Genomic DNA, 19,865 nt, shown 5'->3' on the forward strand with positions numbered 1-19,865 from the left:
CCTGCTATATCACAGAAAGAACACAGGGGTTTTTTTGTTTTTTGTTTTGTAATGTTTTCCTAACTGAATTTCTTTCCCAATTCAGAACACATGCAAAATAGCTACTTACAACAATACCTCCCTTACCAAGTTTAAGGCTCAGACTATGAACTCCATAAGGGCAAGGACCATGCACACGATTCATTGTGGCATCCACAATGAATACTTAATAATGTATCCAAAACACTCTATGCCCTTTAGAAAGACTTAATGAATCCAGAAGTAGACTATCTTATACCATGTTTTAAGAGTTTCAAAAAGTTTCCAAAATACTTTGCATGTGAAATCTATTCACACACTTATTTACTGTTTCTTTTGGAACCACTTATAATCCTTTTCATGTCTAAAGAGTTTGAGAACTTGGAAATATCCATTTCTGTTTTTTCCCTCTGTACCATCCTGTAAATGTTCCAAAAGGCCAGGAAAGGAGACTGGAGCATCACTAATTAGGGGAAAATAAGGCTGTACGTAAAACATTCTGAATAATCCTCCAACGGGCAGAAACACGTAAACTCTCAGGGAACTACCGGAACCAGGGACTATTAAAAATATTGCCTGACTTACCCTTATATATCTCAAGGTCTAGAGACACATGGAGAAGAACTTACCTAAAGTAATAAGATACTGCACTGTGTCTACACGTAGGCACAGACTAAAATTTAGACTTCAAAGGGGCCACAAATACCATCTCATGCAGCAGAGTTCCCAAACCAGGCTCCCTGGCATCTCCTCAGAGGCCTTAGGGTAGGAGCAAAGCCTCTTTCTTTCACCAAACAGCTCTGCTCTTATTTATTTAGGTTTGAAGGAAGGGTCTTCCTGCTTTTAAATAGAAGTCTGAAAACTACAAACACAGACACTAGGCAGTTGTCTAGCTGAACGGGGAGTGGGATCCTGGAGCTCTAGGATCAGGTTTCTGAAGGTAAGCCTGATCATGGCTGAGAGACACATGGAAACCATCATTTGAACTGTTCCCCTTACTTCAAAAAGGAGGAAACTGGACGAGAGATTAAGAGATCTGCCCTGGTCACGAGGCAGGCTGACAGGGTGGAAATGGGGCTAAACCTTGGGGTCTGCCACCTGCCTGATCCTCATTCTTCTTTCTGTATGACACACACACACACACACACACACACACACACACACACACACTCTCTCTCTCTCTCTCTCTCTCTCTCTCTCTCTCTCTCTCTCTTTCCCCACGTGCACCTGTGCATTACCTTCCTTGTACCTGGAATACTAAATTGCAACCATAGGAGTCCAGATGACAGGGAGTATGGGCCCCCATAGAGCCAATCCACAATGTACTTTCCCGTCCATTTCTTCCAGGAAACCCAAAGTCAGACCATATCACGCCCTGTTTTGAAAATAAAGTTACAGTCCATCAAGAACCAAATCTATATGGTAGTGTTACACATTTTCACTTGCATATCTGTTTTCTGGCACTTGGAACACTCTTTTACAGAAAATGCTATAGATGGAAGTTAGGTTTCCAGAGCAGTCCAAGACATATTTTAAACCAATAACATACATGAATTATCTCACTAATAATAGTTATTCAACAAATATTTACTGACTGTTCTAGAAGCTTGTGATGAATCACTGAATAAAACAAACATGCCCACGCAAATGAAGCTTACATTTTAGAGGCTGGAGACAGAAAATAAACAATAGCCATAATTATGCATATATCTAGGGGAAGAGTGTCTCACTTGGGCAGCAGGAACGATAGTACAATGGAAATAAAAGCATTTCAAAAAGTCTCTCAACTGAGGTAGCCAGAAAGCCATATTCTCTGTAAGCAGTGTAGATATTTCTGGGCATAACTAGTGCATTAACCTTTTGCACTCTAATGACAACATGTTCTGATGGAGTTATTTAAAACTATAGGTGCTGGAGACTTATTTTCACACCTACTAAATCGGAATCTCCAGGTAGAGACAGCCTATCTTTTGAAATACATATCCATACATGACTTTTGCTATGCTCCCCAAAGTCATGAACTCAAGTATAATAAACTTTAAAACAGAGACAGCACAGTGCTCTGGACTTGGCTCTTCTTATGCCTGGTTTTGTGGACAAATCATGCCCTAGCCAACTACTGACCCATAAATACTATCTAGTCCAGCAGTTCTCAAACCAGGCTCCCCTGGCATCTCCTTAAGGGGCCAGAGGGTAGCAGCAAAGTCTCTTTCTTTCCTTTTATTATTGAAAATTTATTTATTATTTTTGAGAGAGAGATAGAGAGTGAGTGAGGGAGGGGCAGAGAGAAAGGAAAACATCCCAAGCAGGCTCTGTGCTGTCAGTGCAGAGCCCGATGCGGGGCTCGAACTCACAAACTATGAGATCATGACCTGAGCCAAAACCAAGAGTTGGAGGCTTAACCGACTGAGCCACCCAGGCACCCCAACCTCTTGCTTTCAACAAACTGCTCGGCTCTTATTTAAGTTGAAGAAGACATGTTCCTGCTTTTAAATGAAAGTTGGGGGTGCCTGGGTGGTTCAGTTGGTTAAATGTAGAACTCTTGGTTTCGGCTCAGGTCATGAGCTCATGGTTTTGTGAGTTTGAGCCCTGTGTCAGTCTCTGTGCTGGCAGTACAGAGCCAACTTGGGATTCTCTCTCAACCTCTCTCTATGCCCTCCCCCCACTCATGCTGTCTCTTTCAAAATAAATAAATAAACTTAAAAAACAAAAAAATAAATAAAAGTTGGAAAACTACAAATTTAGTTTGACATAAATGCAAATCCATGAAATTATAGAATGTATAAGCTAGAAAAGAGAAAGAGCATACTAGTGAACCAGATACAAAGGTTTCTCCCCTTTTTTTTAAGTTTATTTGAGAGAGGATGGTGGAGGGGCAGAGAGAGAGAGAGAGAGAGAGAGAGAGAGAGAGAGACAGAGAGAGAATCCCAAGAAGGCTCTGCACTGACAGTGCAGATGTGGGCCTCAAATTCACAAACTGTGAGATCTTGACCTGAGCCGAAGTCAGACGGTCAACCGATGAAACCACCCAGGCGCCCTTTATTTGTTTTTTAAAATCGTGAATCTTTCCTATTGGGTTTTGAAAAAAAGCAAAACAAAACAAAACACACTTCTGTGTGCAGAACATGATCCTAAATGCTGACTCTTCTTTTATCAGTATCTTCAATCTACATTTTCAATTTTTCAAAGCAAACCATTAACAGCTGCAGTCAAAGAGAAAGAGGATTTTGGAGAGACATTTAATGGTAGTTTTGAGCAAGACTAGAAAAAAGTGTTTTCATTTTTGTTTTGAGTAATGAAAAGAGTGGACTATGTGCATATAACTAATGTCTGTTACAGAAGGGGCGTGGTTTGGAGGGTAAGCGCTACTGTAAATGCCTATGCACATGGCTCACATGCAGCTGCTCCAGACAGTTACAAAAATCAAGTCCCATGACCCATAAGCTCCATGCAGGGAGCTTACCTCTGAATTCCTGTTGCCTAACATAATACCTGGCTCAGGGTAAGTGCTCAAAACATTTGTTGCTTGGGATGGAAAGAAGAAACTGTTGGTTTATTATTGGTAAATGTTTCCAGTCCAGAACATTTTCAAACACCTACCACATCCCTGGTATGATGCAGAATACAACAACTAACACAACACAGGGCTACCCTTCAAATCTAATAATAGGAAACAGTCCCATAAATGAACTCTTTCAATATAATGTGGCAAGTGCTCTGACAGAAGTGAGCAGAGGGTGATCTACAATCGCTAAAGGAAGGCTCTTGGTCCAAGCAGGGAGCTTAGGAGAGGTTTCCAATTAACCTGGTCCTTGTTGAACAAGTCACCACACTCAGTTTGGAATTTAACTAAAGGCAACTGAAAGACGTGCAATATAGAAACAAAAAACAGAGCTTTGCCTTACCTAAGAAGAGGCTTAAGTGATTCTTAATTTAAAAAAAAAAAAAAATTTTAACACTTATTCACCTTTGAGAGACAGAGAGAGACAGAACATGAGCAGGGCAGGGGCAGAAAGAAAAGGAGACACAGAACCTGTCAGCACAGAGCCCGACATGGGGCTCAATCCCAGGAACCATGAGACCATGACCTGAGTCAAAGTTGGACACCCAAATGACTGAGCCACCCAGGCGCCCCAAGTGATTCTTAATCCTATATATATATATATATATATATATATATATATATATATATATATAATACTATATAATTATATAATATATATAATGAATGTCAACATGCTTCTCCTCAGAGAAATGCATACTATACACAATTTCACATATACTTTATACTTTGAGGGAGACAATGGACCAATCCCATGTGAGAAATTCTGTTCTAGAGTATTGCTTCACAAAGAATCACAGAAGGAAGATTTCCCTCTGGGGGATAAGGGTTATACGAGAAACTGGCAAGGGGGTTCCCTGACAGCAATGACAAAAAAAAAAAAAAAAAGGAAAAATTATTTTGGAATGATTAGATCAGGGTGACCTAAACTACCAAAAATTCAGCTACAAATTGGGTGGAAAAACCAAAGGGTGAAAAAAGGTAAATCTGTCACAAAATAGACAGAATTTAGTATACCTATTTTGTGTCCCCTCGCTCCCCCACAGGTTCTTAGAGAGTTGAGGTTTTCTTGCTAGTTGTGTTCAGTTACTTATAGGTAGTCAAATGTCTGAAATCAAAGTGGGCCCAAGAGGAATCTACCTTGAGTCTTGCTAGAAACAAGTGACCTGGTTAGGCTGCTATTGCAGTGAAATTAGTAAAGGTGATTGGTGGGGTGATCCACCCTGGAGCCTAGTCCCACATCCACTTCAACATTTGGAAAAGTCTTTAGAAATCATCTATATCCATAAAATTCTATTCTACACCATCCCTGAAAAGGGCAATCAAATATCTAATTGACTGTTAAAAAGAAAACCACCGGCCCAAGATGGAATCACTTATTCCAGGCCGTATCACCAAACCAGGGCTTACTATTTAACCTAGTTGCAGTTTCAACCTCCCCCAGAATGCAGTTTTAACTAATCGGTCAGGAATTTTCTGGTCAGCACCAGGGAGGTAATCTCTCACGTGGACCATCTCCAACCACTCCACACAAAAGGAAGTTGAGGTAATCTGCGTGATAAAACCCCATGCCATTCCCAGAAGGGAAGGTGATTTTACCTGAACCTATACTTTTTTTTACCTTTGCTAATAACTTCTTGCTCCATCTTCCTTCACATAAAAACCTTCCATTTTGTAGCTCTCCTCTACTTGCTAGATGGGATGCTGCCTGATTTATTTAATAAAGCCAATCAGATCTTGAAATTTACTGGGTTGAATTTTTTTTACAGCTGCTCACCACAAAATATCTGCTTTCTTGTACTTACAGAAGGTCGTAGATTCGCTTTACACAGACAGGTTTATTTTCTTTTCTGCCAAAAATTGCTATCTTTAAGTTATCTGAAAAACTGTCATGCCTTCTCTTCTTGTACCTAAACTCAGGAGCATTAACTTTTCCCCCCAGCTGCTATCCTCTCATCTTTGTCAATAGTGCTCTTGAAGCCTGACTCTCTAACCCTAGACACAGCCTACATGAAACCCTGCATATGGGACTGCAGCATTCCATCCTGAACACTGCACCATCCATGTAGTGTCAGTGCTTTGTTTGTTTTGGGGGTTTTTTGTTGTTTGCTCAAGCAACTGAATTACATCATAGCTAATCTTGGGCTTGCCTGCCTTTTTCTTCTGAACCGTTGCCTAGCCATATCTCTTCAGCCTTGATTTATTAATAGATCTTAGGAAAAAGCCGTGGTCCTACATTTATCCCTCTTAAACTGAATCTTGTTTAATTTCTGCCTGGTATTTCACAATATTTAAAGCAACCTGTCTACATGACTCCCAAATCTTACCTCCAGTCCTAATTTCTCTTCTATTTATGACTAGACCCATATTTTCACTTGCTAACAAGTTATCACTACCTGGTTATTAAATCCTTACAGGTCAGACCCCAATACTAACATTTTGTGTGTATCATCTCATTTAATCCTTATGAGACTGAAGTTGGTTATACCCATTTTTGTATGTGGAAACTAAGGAATATCACTACTCTTTTGACAGTATTATTAAAAAACATACAGACATTCTTGTCAAAAGAAGTGGGAGGGGGTGCTACTGGTATTCAGTGGATAGAGGTCAGGGATACAGCTCAACACAACAAGGAAAGGTTCTGTATCTTGTATAATTTTCATGCTGCTAAAAAAACTGATTTTAGTTTTCTGAGACTAGGACTCCAACTCCATTTCACATGTCACCAAAGGATCTTTGGCACGGTTTTAATATACACTGAGTTTTCCAGAGAAACACAATTACTAAATAAGTCGAGGGAGAATTATAGTTTGTGTTTCTGCAGTTTTATTAGGAGTTGTTCACCATTTTGAAAAACTAAGCCACCAATAGCACTGAAACTCATGGCTTTGGGCTCAGCAATATATACGCCAATATCAGTCTGTGCTTGTGTTGTCTCATTGTGGTGACTCTATGTGTGTATGTACAAATATACTTAAATTTAGCTTCATTTCAAAATGTTAAATATCAAATCTTGGAAATATTCTATGGAATTTTGTCTTAATTCTTCAAAATCGAACCTTTCCTTTGTAGGTGGGTACAAGCATCTGATTAATTCATTATGACTTCTAGTCTAGTCAGGCTTGAATAATTACACATTGAGTCACATGTTTCTGTCTAAATTCCCCTGTATTTTAGTAGCTGGGGCATTTTAATCATTTAAAAGAATCACCTGCAAATGGCATTTCAGAACAGTGGAGGGGGTGCGACATCTGGCATGAGACCCCTGCCATACCATCTCTACGGCTTTCCCAGCATGCACCACACATCTCCCTGCCTTTGCTCCAGCTGGTCTCACAGCTCTCCCACGCCCCAATTCACACTTCTCTTGGAGGACCCAATGTAAATGTCACTTCTTTAAACCCTTCTACCACCCTTATACAATTTAGTCATCCTCTCTTTTGGTCTCCCTCTCAAAGAATGTTGACTCTTTGCCTCTGACCCATTCTCCTTACTGCAGCAAGAGCGATCTTTTTAAAATGTTAAGACCCCAGCACTTGTTTGCTTTGCACTTCGAATTAGCTCCAAATGCCCTCATTTGTAGGCCTGTATGACCAGGCCCCTCTCACCTCTCCTACACCTTCTAAACCCCTGCATCTCGTTGGCCAGGCTTTAGTCACAATCGCCTTCTTTCTTTTTTCCTAAAAAGGTAAATTTTTCCCTTCTTCAAGGGTTTTGCATATGCTATTCACTCTGCTTAGAAAGCTCCTGACCCTCCCTTCACATGGCTAGCCTCTCATCTTTTATTTATTTTAACATTTATTTATTTTTTGAGAGACAGAGAGAGACAGAGCATGAGCGGTGGAGGGGCAGAGAGAGAGGGAGACAGAGTCCAAAGCAGGCTCCAGGCTCTGAGCTGTCAGCATAGAGCTTGAAGTGGGGCTTAAACTCACAAACTATGAGATCATGAGCTGAGCTGAAGTCGGACGCTTAACCGACTGAGCCACCCAGGCACCCCATAGCTTCTCGTGTTTTAGGAATCACCTTACATATCACCTCCTTGGAGAAAGCTTCCCAACTTACCCTATGTAAAGTAAGTCCCTCTCCCATTTGGGCCCATTTTGTTTACTTCATAACACTTAGGACAACTGGCTATTACTGGTTAGACTTGTCTATCTCCTCCACCAGAATATGAGCTCCCTGAAAAAAGGGGACCAGGGCTGTAGGACGAATATATAACCACTCACTTTTTTACAGTTATTTTCTATCTTTTTACCACTTACTTACCTCAATAGCTCCAGCAACTGACAAGAGTCCACAGCACATAGCAGAGTTTATATCTAGTTTCTGCATTTATCTATCCTCAGCTTTGGCACTTTTGGGTTTTACTGGCTGAACACTTACTATTCTGTTTTGCTCTGGAATTTTTTTCCTTGGGCAAATATAGATCTGGTGGGTATGGTCCTAGTATGCCTTGGTCATCCCAGGCCAATGCCCAAATCTAAGCAATTCTAACACACAGCAACTAACTATAGTCATTTGGGACAGCCTCACATAGAACGTAGCAAGCTCCCTCATGGTCTGCAATGTCAGAAAAGGGACATCGTGGATCACAGTGTGCATCGGGGTTGGCCTTGGTTTCTGGAGTAAATGGAATGTGGTATCCATTCAGAATGATGGCATACTGGTTTTAGAAATGGTCTACTTAATTACATACCTGATTTGACTACTTCATTATATCATTTAGCATAGTCACTGAGCATTAAGATACCAAATATATGTTGCTTTATTATAAATTACTTCCTTTAAAATTCTCCTTTATGTCATAGGGTAGGTACTTTAACAATTTTTTTTTAATTACATGTGTAGTTAATGGTATCATCTACACACTGTATTTCAGGATCATAAAAGGAATGCAAATACTGAGAGAGTTGAAAATCAGGGCCACACCACATCTACTCGAATCAACAAATACTGACTGATAACATGGGATATGCTAATCAAGGAGGGAGACTCAAAAAAAATGTGAGACATAAACATCTCTGTTATTGTGTTGAGAACTTTACAATCTAGTTGGAGACACCAACCTGAAACAACAACATAAATAAATTATTTAAAAAAAAAAAAGCCACAGGCAGTTTCTATCACTACCACACGATGGTACAATAAATTAAGAGGTCAAGGATAGTTGAAATTTGGGGCCTGGGTGCTTCAGTTGGTTAAACATCTGACTGTTGATTTTGGCTCAGGTCATGATCTCACAGTTAATGAGTTCAAGCCCTACATCGGGCTCTCCACTGACAGCACAGAGCCTGCCTGGGATTCTCTCTCTCTGCCCCTCCCCTGCTCATGCGCGCGCGCTCTCTCTCTCTCTCTCTCTCTCTCTCTCTCTCCCTTCCTCCCTCCCTCCCTCCCTCCCTCTCAAAATAAATAAACACACTTTGATAAAAAAAAAAAAAATTAAGTGCCAAGGGAGCCCAGTCCTTTACTTTATTCAAGTTGGCATCTCCAATGCCTAATATAAGTGAGTCCAACAAATGCTCAAAAATTGCTGGAGTTACTGATCTAGGTAAGTAGACCTAATTTTTTTTAATCTTTATTTATTTTTGAGAGAGAGACTGAAAGTCGGGGCAGACAGAGAGGCAGACAGAGGATCTAAAGTAGGCTCCATGCTGACAGCAGAAAATCCAATACAGGGCTCGAACCCACAAACTGAGATATCATGACTTGAGCTGAAGTTGGACGCTTAACCGACTGAGCCACCTAGGCGCCCCAGTAACTAGATCTATTTTTATGCTGAACCTGAGTAATTCCTAAACCTGTTTCAATTACCAAGTTATATAATTATTACAGAGTCAAACACCATTTTACAAGTAACCAAATCTTCCATAATTTTAGTTTTCACCAAAGAACTGAAGAACACTAATTAGATGCTTAAAGTATAGAATGGTGGCTTTTTTTAGTCTACTATGTAAACTGATCACTGAAAGATAATTCATTCCTAAGTTGTTTTGTTCTAAAAGATGGTATATTTTGAGTGGGGTGTTCTCAGAGCCCAGATTCAGTATCAACTAGCTGGTGTAAGCTCTAGGCTCTGAGAACACCTCCAAGTATTTGTTCTTATACCTATACCATGGCGATGGTTGACTTGAGTCCATCTGTGACATAAAAAGTTGTCTCATTCTATTAATTCTCTGTGCTTAGATCAAAAATATAGAAAAGCTGATTACACAAGAGTTTTATGCCTGAAAAGAAGAAAGAAGTCCAATATTGGTCAAAACAACAAAAATAAAACTAAAACAATACTAAATATTAAAACTATATAAAACTTACAAAGGATAAATACTTCAATTTAAAATTTAAACAGCCCCTTAAAAGGACATTATAAATTAGCAAGCACTTAAGGGTCTTTTTTCCTTAGGAAAATTACCTTAGGTAACATAAACAGAAAAGAGATAGTTAACTCTACCCACAGATAGGCTTGGATAAATTCTTACATTCCAATTTGCCTCATCAGAAAGCATCACTGGCCATCAAACCCCTTTAATCATTACTAAACCACCTGGCTATATTTCAACCTACTCTATGTTACAAAGTCCAAGACAGGTTGGAACTAATTTTCCATGTATTGCACTTTGGGATTCTGTGTCCTGGTGACTTCACATGGCTCCTGACTCTCAGCAGCAGCCAATCTGAAACACAACATAAAATGGAGTCTATTTGGGAAAACTTCTCGGGGCAAAATCCTTTCGCTATATGTTTTTTGTTTTTTTAGAGAGAGAGAGAGAGAGAGAGAGAGAAAGAGAGCACAAACAGGGGAGAGGACAGAGGGAGAGAGAGAGAATCTTAAGTAGGCTCCACACTTAGCACAGAGCCCGATTCAGGGCTTGATCCCATGACCCTGGGATCTCAACCTGAGCTGAAATCAAGAGTGGGCCACTTCGGGTGGGTGGGTGGTTCAGTTGGTTAAGCATCCAACTTCAGTTCAGGCCACAATCTCACGGTTTGTGGGTTTGAGCCCCTTGTCAGGCTCTGTGCTGACAGCTCAGAGCCTTGAGCCTGCTCGGGATTCTGTGTCTCCCTCTCTCTCTGCCTCTCCCTCACTCACGTTCTGTCTCTCAAAAATAAATAAAATGTTAAAGAAAAAAAAAAAAGAGTGGGCAACTCAACCAAGCCACCCAGGCACCCCATATGTTGATTCTTAATAGCTTCAATTATGATGATACTTACTGATAATTACAAAAGGTAACACCTGTCATTCTTACCTAATAAGTGAGAGATAAAGAAATTTTATGCGGTAATGTCACAAATTCCCTATCTTTCTTGAGAAGTAGAGAAAAAAATATTCTAAATAAAGTTTTACTTAGATTACTTAATGACATGATATATAACTAAAAAACAGCGGGGCTGATTTCATTTGCCATACATGAAAGTCACTTAAGTGTCAAAATCGTAATTGTTGGCCACTTTAAAGCTATAGGATATTTTCCAATCATATCAGTATATTTACCAGTGCATTTATCAGTGTATATATTATATATTTATCAGTAGATAATTATAATTTGTGGGGAAAAAAAGGGTTAATAGATGGAAACTTCAGAATCTATGAGTAAAAACATAAAACTAGAAGGCTGAAGAGAGCTAAGAATTTCTCACCAAGATTGACAAATGCTACAATTGATTAGAAGCCACAGAAAATTTGACAAAGGTGAAACTAGGGGTATAAATTAAAACATCCCCTGAAAGATGCTAAAACCAAAGAACAATCAAAACAAGAAATGGTTAGAGTAGGAAAAAAAATAGTCTTCTGTAATCATTCAAATACCTATTACACATGCAGCACTATATTACCAGTTTGGGGGAATAAAAAGTTATAGAACATACATAGTCCCTGCTCCCAAGGAGCTGATATTGTTAGAGGAACAAGACACAAACATTCTATGTCATATAAGTAACAATCCAAATAAATATATAGGAATGAAGGCAAGGGATGGATGGCTGTGGGTACAGTGGTTGAGAGGCTTCATAGCCAAGACTGAATCTGAGCCAGGCCCTAAAAAGTAGAAGTTTAATAGGCAAAAACTGAGAAGAGAATAAGCATAGGTCAGAAAATGACACAGAACACAGTGGTCCAGCACTCAATGAGGAGACAACAGGGACATATGCATAGGAGACAGGTCATATCAGTCACACTAGAGGGTCTTAAATGCTATCCTTATACAATTTTAAGTCATAAAATGTTTGTGAACATGATTAATATATTTCTATATTTAATCTGGAGCATGACTTGGAATGTATTTTCAGGAGAAACTGTTTTAGAATCGACGAGACGAGAAGTCAGAAGTGGAGGAATGAAGAGTAATACCAGAAGTAATATTGTAAATCAGAAGTTCTTAAGGTGGTCCACACACCCCTTGGAAGTCACTGAGACTATTTCAAAGGATTTGTGAGGTTGAAATTATGCTCATAATACTTTTAAGATGTTATTTGCTTATTTCACTGTGTTGACCTTTGCATTGACAGCACACACACACAAAAATGGTGAATAAAACTGCTGGTGTCAAGACAGTGGAACCAAAATGTACTACCAGCACTATATTCTTTTGTTTTTAAAACAACTTTATTGAGGTATAATTGCTGCATAATAAACAGCACATATTTCAAGTGTACAATTTGAGGAGTTTTTACATATATGTACATATTGAGAAACCACTGCTACAATCAAGATGACAAATATTTTGACAAGTTTCCCTGTGACCTTTAGTAACCCATCTATCTCTACTCCCTTGTTCTTGATTTTTTTCGATCCCTATAAATTTATTTGCAAGTTCTACAATTTTATAAAAATGGAGTCATATAGTAAGTATTCCTTTTTCATGCTAACACTATCCAAAAGCAAACCAAGCAAAGTAGACTTCGGATCAAGGAAAAACCCAGGAGAAAGAGGATCATTTCATGATAATAAAAGATCAATCCATTAAAGAGGACATAGTAATTCTAAATGCATATGAACCTAATAACAGTTTCAGAATACATGATGCAAAAACTGACCAACCTAAACTGAAAAACAAACATATACACAACTATAGTTGAGAATTTCCATACCTCTCTCTATATAATGGGCAGAACAAGTGTATAGAAAATCAGTAAGCACGCAGGAGACTTAAACAATGTGATACAATTGATATTTATAAAACACATTAATAGCAGAATACACATTATTTTCAAGTGCACCTGGAACATTAGTCAAGAATGACTATATTATGGGCAGTAAAAAATAAATTTCAAAGGACTAAACTCACACCAAATATGTTCTCTGACCAAAATGGATTTAAATTAGAAATCAACAACAGAAAGATAATCCTCAAATATTTGGAAACTAAACATTACACTTTTAAATAATCCATAAGTCAAACAATACATCAAAAGGGAAATTAGAAAATATCTGAACAGAATGAAAATCATTTTTAGAAACTGTTATCATGAAACAAATGAGCTTCAGAGCTTTTTTTTTTTTTTTTAAGTTTATTTATTTTGAGAGAGAGAGAGTGTGTGTGCACACATGCAGGGGACTGGCAAAGAGAGAGATGGAGAAAGAGAATCCCAAGCAGGCTTCATACTGTCAGCACCGAGCTCAGCACAGGGGTACTCAATTCCAAGAACCATGAGATGATTACCTGAGCCAAAATCAAGAATTGGACGCTCCACCGACTTTATAAACTACCCAGGTGCCCCAATACCACTCTTCTTATAACATTTAAAAAATTACTGAATATAGTTATTTTCTTTTTTTTTTAAGTTTATTTTGAGAGAGAGAGAGAGAGAGAGAGAGAGAGAGCAGGAGGGGGAAGGGGCAGAAAGAGAGGGAGAGAGAGAATCCCAAGCAGGCTCCATGCTGTCAGTGCAGAGCCCAACATAGGGCTCAATCCTATGAACCATGAAGACATGATCTGAGCAGATCAAGAGTTTGGACGCTTAACTGACTAAGCCACCCAGGCGTCTCTTGAATATAGTTATTTTTATAAAAATGTTATTATATTCTCATATAATTATTTTAAGTGAATTAATAAAGATTTTTAAAATTTACCCATAAAAATTTTTTTTAATGTTTATTTCTTTTCAGGAGAGAAAGAGAGAGACAGAGCACAAGCGGGGGCGGCGGGGGGGGGGGGGGGGCGCGGCAGAGAGAGAGAGGGAGACACAGAATCTGAAGTAGGCTCCAGGCTCTGAGCTGTGAGCACAGAGCCCGACACGGGGCTTGAACTCACAAGCTGTGTGATCATGACCTGAGCCAAAGTCGGACACTTAACCGACTGAGCCACCCAGGCACCCCTAAATTTACCCATTTTAATGTTTAACTACCCACCATTTTATGACAGATGGAAGAAAACTTGAAATAGTTAGTTGTAAGACTTGGTGACTGAATGAATTAGAGTGGTAAAAGGAAAACAACTTAGGTACCTGGGATGTAAGAAGACCTGGTGTTCAGAAATTTCTGAGATAAAAAATGATATAATCATTATGAACTTGGTTGTTCATAGCAGATTTGCCTATTTTGATCCAGAGAATTAATCCCCATAATGGGAGCTGACAAAAACTCACTGAACTAAAAACATCAGGTTTTATACTATAAGGGCTCAATTAGAATTCCAGCACACAACCAAAAGGCCTTTTATATCCACACTTAATGGACAAGACACATGTCTGCCCAGTGCTGTCATGCCTGGGCTGAGGCAGAACAATTGATGGGGTCAGATGAGAGATTCACGCAAGGCAGAGTGAGCCCAGACTCAGTAGAACAGAAGTCCTTACCCCTGTCTACAGGGTCCTTAAGAACTAAATGTATTCAGACCCTGTTTATGCATACACTGCAACAGTTAAAGCTTGGAGGACAAACTGCTTGGGTTACTCTTTTTTTAGCTGTAGAATTTCAGAAAAGGTTGAATTTTTGTGCCTCTTTTTTTCTTAAAACAGGGATAATTATTATACCATAGGGTTACTGTGATGGTTACAAATGTAAAGCACTTAGAAAAGCACCAGGTACAAGAAGTACTTGATAAATACTGCCATTACACAGTGTTTTACCTGAAATATGGAGCAAAAAGTAGTAGTCTAATCTACAGGGTGGGTGAGAGTACAAGAAATATAATAAAAGACTCTCAAAGTTAACTACAATATCTAAATGTTCCAGGGTTAAAGGTCCATAAAGTGATCACAGATAATTCTATAAGGGAAAAAATTACCTCAAAATTATCATTTAAAAATGAATAAATAGTAGATTTGGGATAGACTTAGGATTCAGAAAGTATCTACTGAATATTTTCAAAGCTGATGCATTTCTTTCATAGTAATGAGAATAAAAATATATCCTCAACTAACAATTATGAGACAAGTGATAGTTTTCCTTTTTTTATAAAAAGCAAAATTTAAGTAAGCACTTTAAAAAAAACTTTAGCTTTAACTATGTAAACCCCAGCATCTACACCTTGACTCAAAGTGAAAAAGAAACATATAAGCTGAATGGAAAACTAACACGTGATGGGGATAAGGAGTGCACTTGTCATAATGAGCACTGGATGATGTATAGAAGTGCTGAATCACTATATTGTACACCTGAAACAAATATTACACCGTATATTAACTACACTTGATTTTAAATACAAACTAAAAAAAAGAAAAAAAAAAAAAAAAAGAAGAAGAGTCTAAGGACTATCAGCCTATTTGAGAGGCAAGTCCTGATGGTGATGGTCAGGAAGAGAGGAGTCCAGGGAGTTGGGTGGGGGCGGAGGGGGGTTATGACAGCCTGCAGTGACGGCAAAATACCTCTCTGGATAAAGGACTAGTGGCAGGATAAAGGACTCTGGAGCCCTGACCTGATTGTGGGCAAGGCAGAGTCATCCAAGCAGCTTCCTGGAACTACTCCCAATCCTGCCTCATGCCTAAGAAAAACACAGAAACCAGAACAGAGAATTTGCGAAATTACCCCACAAAATAAGCTAGCAGTTGGAGGTAGAAATCATTTAAAAGAGGATATGGTAGTCTGCAAACTCTGCTGTCAGTTATGTCAACACCTGACAAAGAATTTCCACATTCTTACTTCCGCAAGCACTGCCATGCTTCTGCAGGACTTCTGCACTCAAATAGCAGGAGCACTCTGCCTCAGGCCATAAACCTGACTAAGCCCCCCCACCCCCCACCTCTCCCATAAACCTGACTAAGCCCCCCCACCCCCCACCTCTCCGAGCCCCCCCCACACCCCCTCCCCCACCCGAGAGCAGGCCAGGATGGTGGCAGCAGCAGCCTGGAATGCTTCCAGGATTTCAGCAACGTTTCTTCATGTAATAATCGGTGCTGCACTTCCATCTGCCTCGCTAACAGAATAAAAACATCTATGTAGGTCAGGAGGAAATGAAGTTCTATACACAATCTATGCTTCTATATACTCCAAACCAGCTCAGGCACTGTTTAAAGGCAAATGAGAGGGTGTGTGAGAAGTCCAGCGAGTAGGAAAATAGTGACAAGGCTGCTCATCCGTGGGAGCCAAACATTATACTCTTCCTGAGCAAATCTTTTAGCCTGAGTGGATAAAATGCTTAAGACTCACAGTGATTACTTTTGAGAGAAAAAGACAGTGAAGGAAAAAGGTACCAGAGAGATTCTAATTTGTGATCTTTTCACAAGAGTAAATTATTACAATGATTGAAAGGAATGTATTGACTTACCTCGAAAATATCTGTCTTGTCATCAAATAGGCTGACAAAATATTTATAGTCAGCATAAGCCCAGAATTTGGAATGATCATAATCTCTAAAAGGTCCGGAAAGAGGAGACTGGTCACAGTTCCAGGTCAGAAACTCTTCAAGTGTAGCTTCTACATAACCACATGTAGTTTCAAACTGAGGAGCTGCAATGTAAGAGAGCCCAACCTTAAATGTATACTGAACACCGTTTCCAAATATTGTTGCTTTTTTAAAATGAAGACAGTTTGAAACAATTAAAAATTAATTTTGTGCTTGTGATATAATTAGAACCATTTACAGTACTCACAATATCATGGTTTAACATAAAGGTGAAAAACAAGATCTTAACGTTAAGATTTTTAAAGACTATACTTAGTATAGCCTGATTTAGTAATCCAGTGGTATACTTTAGATTATTAATTTTCCAAGACCTTTTCAGGGGTCTGTGAGGTCTAAACTATTTTCACAATAATACTCTGACATTTTTCATTCTCATTCTCTCACGAGTGTATGGTGGAGTTTTCTAGAAGCTTAGTCGATGTCACTACAGAGATAGCTAGTGGAATACGTGTTTATGTTTTTGTATTTTTAAAACATCTCAGTTTTAATTTATAATATGGTAAGCATCACTAGATATAATCCACATTGGCAAACGCTTGTTGGGGAACTCAATAATTTATTTTAAAGGTATGGCATTTATTGTTTTTCCAAATATTACAAAAGATATGGAATGCTTCGTGAAGTTGCATCATCCTTGTGCAGGAGTCATGCCAATCTTCTCTGCACTGGAGAACTCAACAAAGGGAGTTGGCAAAGGGTTCTGAAGCCAAAAAGTTTGAGAACTACTTCTTCAGATTAAAAAGGAAAAAAGGCAATAACAAAAAACAGTCTTTTGAAAATCTTCTGACTTTATACATAGCTCCTCAGAATTATTAAGTGGCCAATGGCAGATTTAATGTCTGTTCATTTATTCATTAACTCATTTATTTCAGAATCATTTATTAAGTTCCTAATTTGTAATTAGCACTGTGCTCAGGCTTACATAAAAGAGATAGGTAATACTCTTGATAATATATTCAGACACATATATTCAGTTGATAATATATTCAGACAAATATAAAGCTTTAACCAGAATAATAGGAAATTTGGGGCATGACATAATTAAATGCCAATTTTGTGTCACAGACACATAGGAAAAAGCAAAGACCCAGAGAAGAGGGTTGGTGAGGAAACCTTAGAGAGAAGACAATTGTCTGTCCATTTATGGATGTTGGACTCATTTATACAAGAACTATTCTTCTAAATAGTGAAAAATGAATTTTTTTTGTAACAAGTGGAATATTTTTTTGAAGTGTTATTTGTTATTTATTTTGAGAGCGAGCACGCAAGTGAGCATGAACAGGTGAGGGGCAGAGAGAGGGAGAGACAGAATCTTAAGCAGGCTCCATGCTGTCGGCACAGAGCCCCACACGGGGCTTGAACCCACGAACTGTGAGATCATGACCTTAGCCAAAATCAAGAGTCAGATGTTTAACCGACTGAGCCACCCATGTGCCCCAACAAGCAGAATATTTCAAATGCATGTTGGGAAGTTAATATTCAAGAAACCTGATTATGATCAGCACGAAATCCTTTCAAGAGATATAGATCTACTATGTGTAAATCAGTTAGCACAATGTCTGAAACAAAGTAGATTCTCAGTAACAGGCACTAATTCTGATTCTTATATTTACTTGGGGCCCTTCAAAAGTTAGTCAAATTAGTAGTAAGAGGAGAAGGGCATTCAAACTCTTCTTTAACTCACCTTTAACTTTTCCCTCCATTTCTCCCTGAACTACTTAGGATTATCTTGACCATCTTTCTCTCCTCCACCTCTCTTTTTCCTATAACCTTAGAATGGCAAAGAATAGAGGGGAGGGGGTGTCAAGGAGGCATCCTAGGTCTACTTCATCAACTTGTCACCTGACTTTCAGAAGTAGGAAAACTTTACAAAAGTACATTTATCTAAAAGATTAAAATCTGCATATTTAAGAACTTTTAAAATTTGACAAGTTTTAAGAAGGACTTAGAACAGTAACCCATCAGTATATGTGTGTGTGTATATGGGTGTGTGTGTGTGTGTGTGTGTGTGTATACGTATATATGTGTGTATATATATATGTTTGTGTGTGTGTATGTGTGTGTGTGTGTGTATATATATATATATGTATATCCACAATATTATGAACATCATCATTAAGAATTTACCCCAGGGGCACCTGGGTGGCTCAGTCGGTTAAGCGTCTGACTTTGGCTCAGGTCATGATCTCACAGTTCGTGGGTTCAATCTCCACATCAGGCTTTGCACTAACAGCACAGAGCCTGCTTCGAATCCTCTGTCTCCCTCTCTCTCTGCCCCTCCCCAGTTCTCTCACTCTCTCAAAAAATAAACAGTAAAAAAAAAAAAAAAAAAATTGGAGAAGATATTTGCAAATGACATACCAGGTAAAGGGTTAGTATCCAAAAATCTATAAAAAACTTTTCAAACTCAACACACAAAACACAAAAAATCCAGTGAATGGGCAAAAGACATGAATAGACACTTTTCCAAAGAAGACATCCAGATGGCTAACAGACACATAAAAAAATGCTCAACATCACCCATCATCAGAGAAATACAAATCAAAACCACAATGAGATACCACCTTACACCTGTCAGAATGGCTAACATTAACAACTCAGGCAACAACAGATGTTGGCGAGGAGGTGGAGAAAGAGGATTTCTTTCGCACTGCTGGTGGGAATACAAACTGGTGCAACTCTGGAAAACAGTCTGGAGGTTCCTCAGAAAGTTAAAAATACAACCGCTCTATGACCCAGCAAGTGCACTACTAGGTATTTATCCAAGGGATACAGGTGTGCTATTTCAAAGGGGCACATGCACCCCCAAGGTTTATAACAGTGCTATTGACAATAGCCAAAGTATGCAAAGAGCCCAAATACCCATTGACAGATGAATGGATAAATAAGATGTGGTATATATACACAATAGAGTACTACTTGGCAATCAAAAAGAATGAAATCTTGCCATTTGCAACTATGTGGATGAACTAGAGGGTATTATGCTAAGCAAAATTAGTCAGAAAAGGACAAATATCATAGGACTTCACTCATGTGGAATTTAAGATATAAAACGGATGAACATAAGAGAAGGGAAGCAAAAATAATATAAAAACAGGGAGGGGGACAAAACATAAGAGACTCTTAAATACAGAGAACAGACTGAGGGTTGCTGGAGGGTGTGTGGGTTGGGGGATGGGCTAAATGAGCAAGGGGCATTAAGGAGGACACTTGTTGGGATGAGCACTGGGTGTTATATGTAGGTGATGAATCGCTGGATTCTACTCCTGAAATCATTGTTGCACTATATGTTAACTAACTTGGATGTAAATTAAAAAATTAAAAAATTAAAAATAAATAAATATTTAAAAAATTGTCCAACTTAAAAAAAAAAAAAGAATTTACCCCAACAACATAGGAACACACAGAGTTTCTTAACAAACAAAAACCCATGTGGCAAGAAA

The 19,865-nt window shown here is 38.7% G+C and overlaps 1 protein-coding gene and 1 pseudogene across 4 annotated transcripts in view; both read right to left on the reverse strand.

The window, feature by feature from the left end:
- Positions 1 to 19,865, reverse strand: part of HSPBAP1 (HSPB1 associated protein 1) — a 57,689-nt gene that overhangs the window by 16,489 nt on the left and 21,335 nt on the right. For all 4 annotated transcript variants that reach the window (XM_042954769.1, XM_042954768.1, XM_042954767.1 and 1 more), the window contains exons 3-4: positions 16,285 to 16,466; positions 1,257 to 1,393 (exon numbers count right to left, since the gene is read on the reverse strand). In XM_042954769.1, coding sequence (XP_042810703.1) covers positions 1,257 to 1,393; positions 16,285 to 16,466 — 319 coding nt within the window. The remainder of the gene's footprint in view (positions 1 to 1,256; positions 1,394 to 16,284; positions 16,467 to 19,865) is intronic.
- Positions 17,022 to 17,111, reverse strand: LOC122199016 (annotated as a pseudogene).

The sequence above is a fragment of the Panthera leo genome, chromosome C2 (assembly GCF_018350215.1).
Source record: "Panthera leo isolate Ple1 chromosome C2, P.leo_Ple1_pat1.1, whole genome shotgun sequence".
Lineage (NCBI taxonomy): Eukaryota > Metazoa > Chordata > Mammalia > Carnivora > Felidae > Panthera > Panthera leo.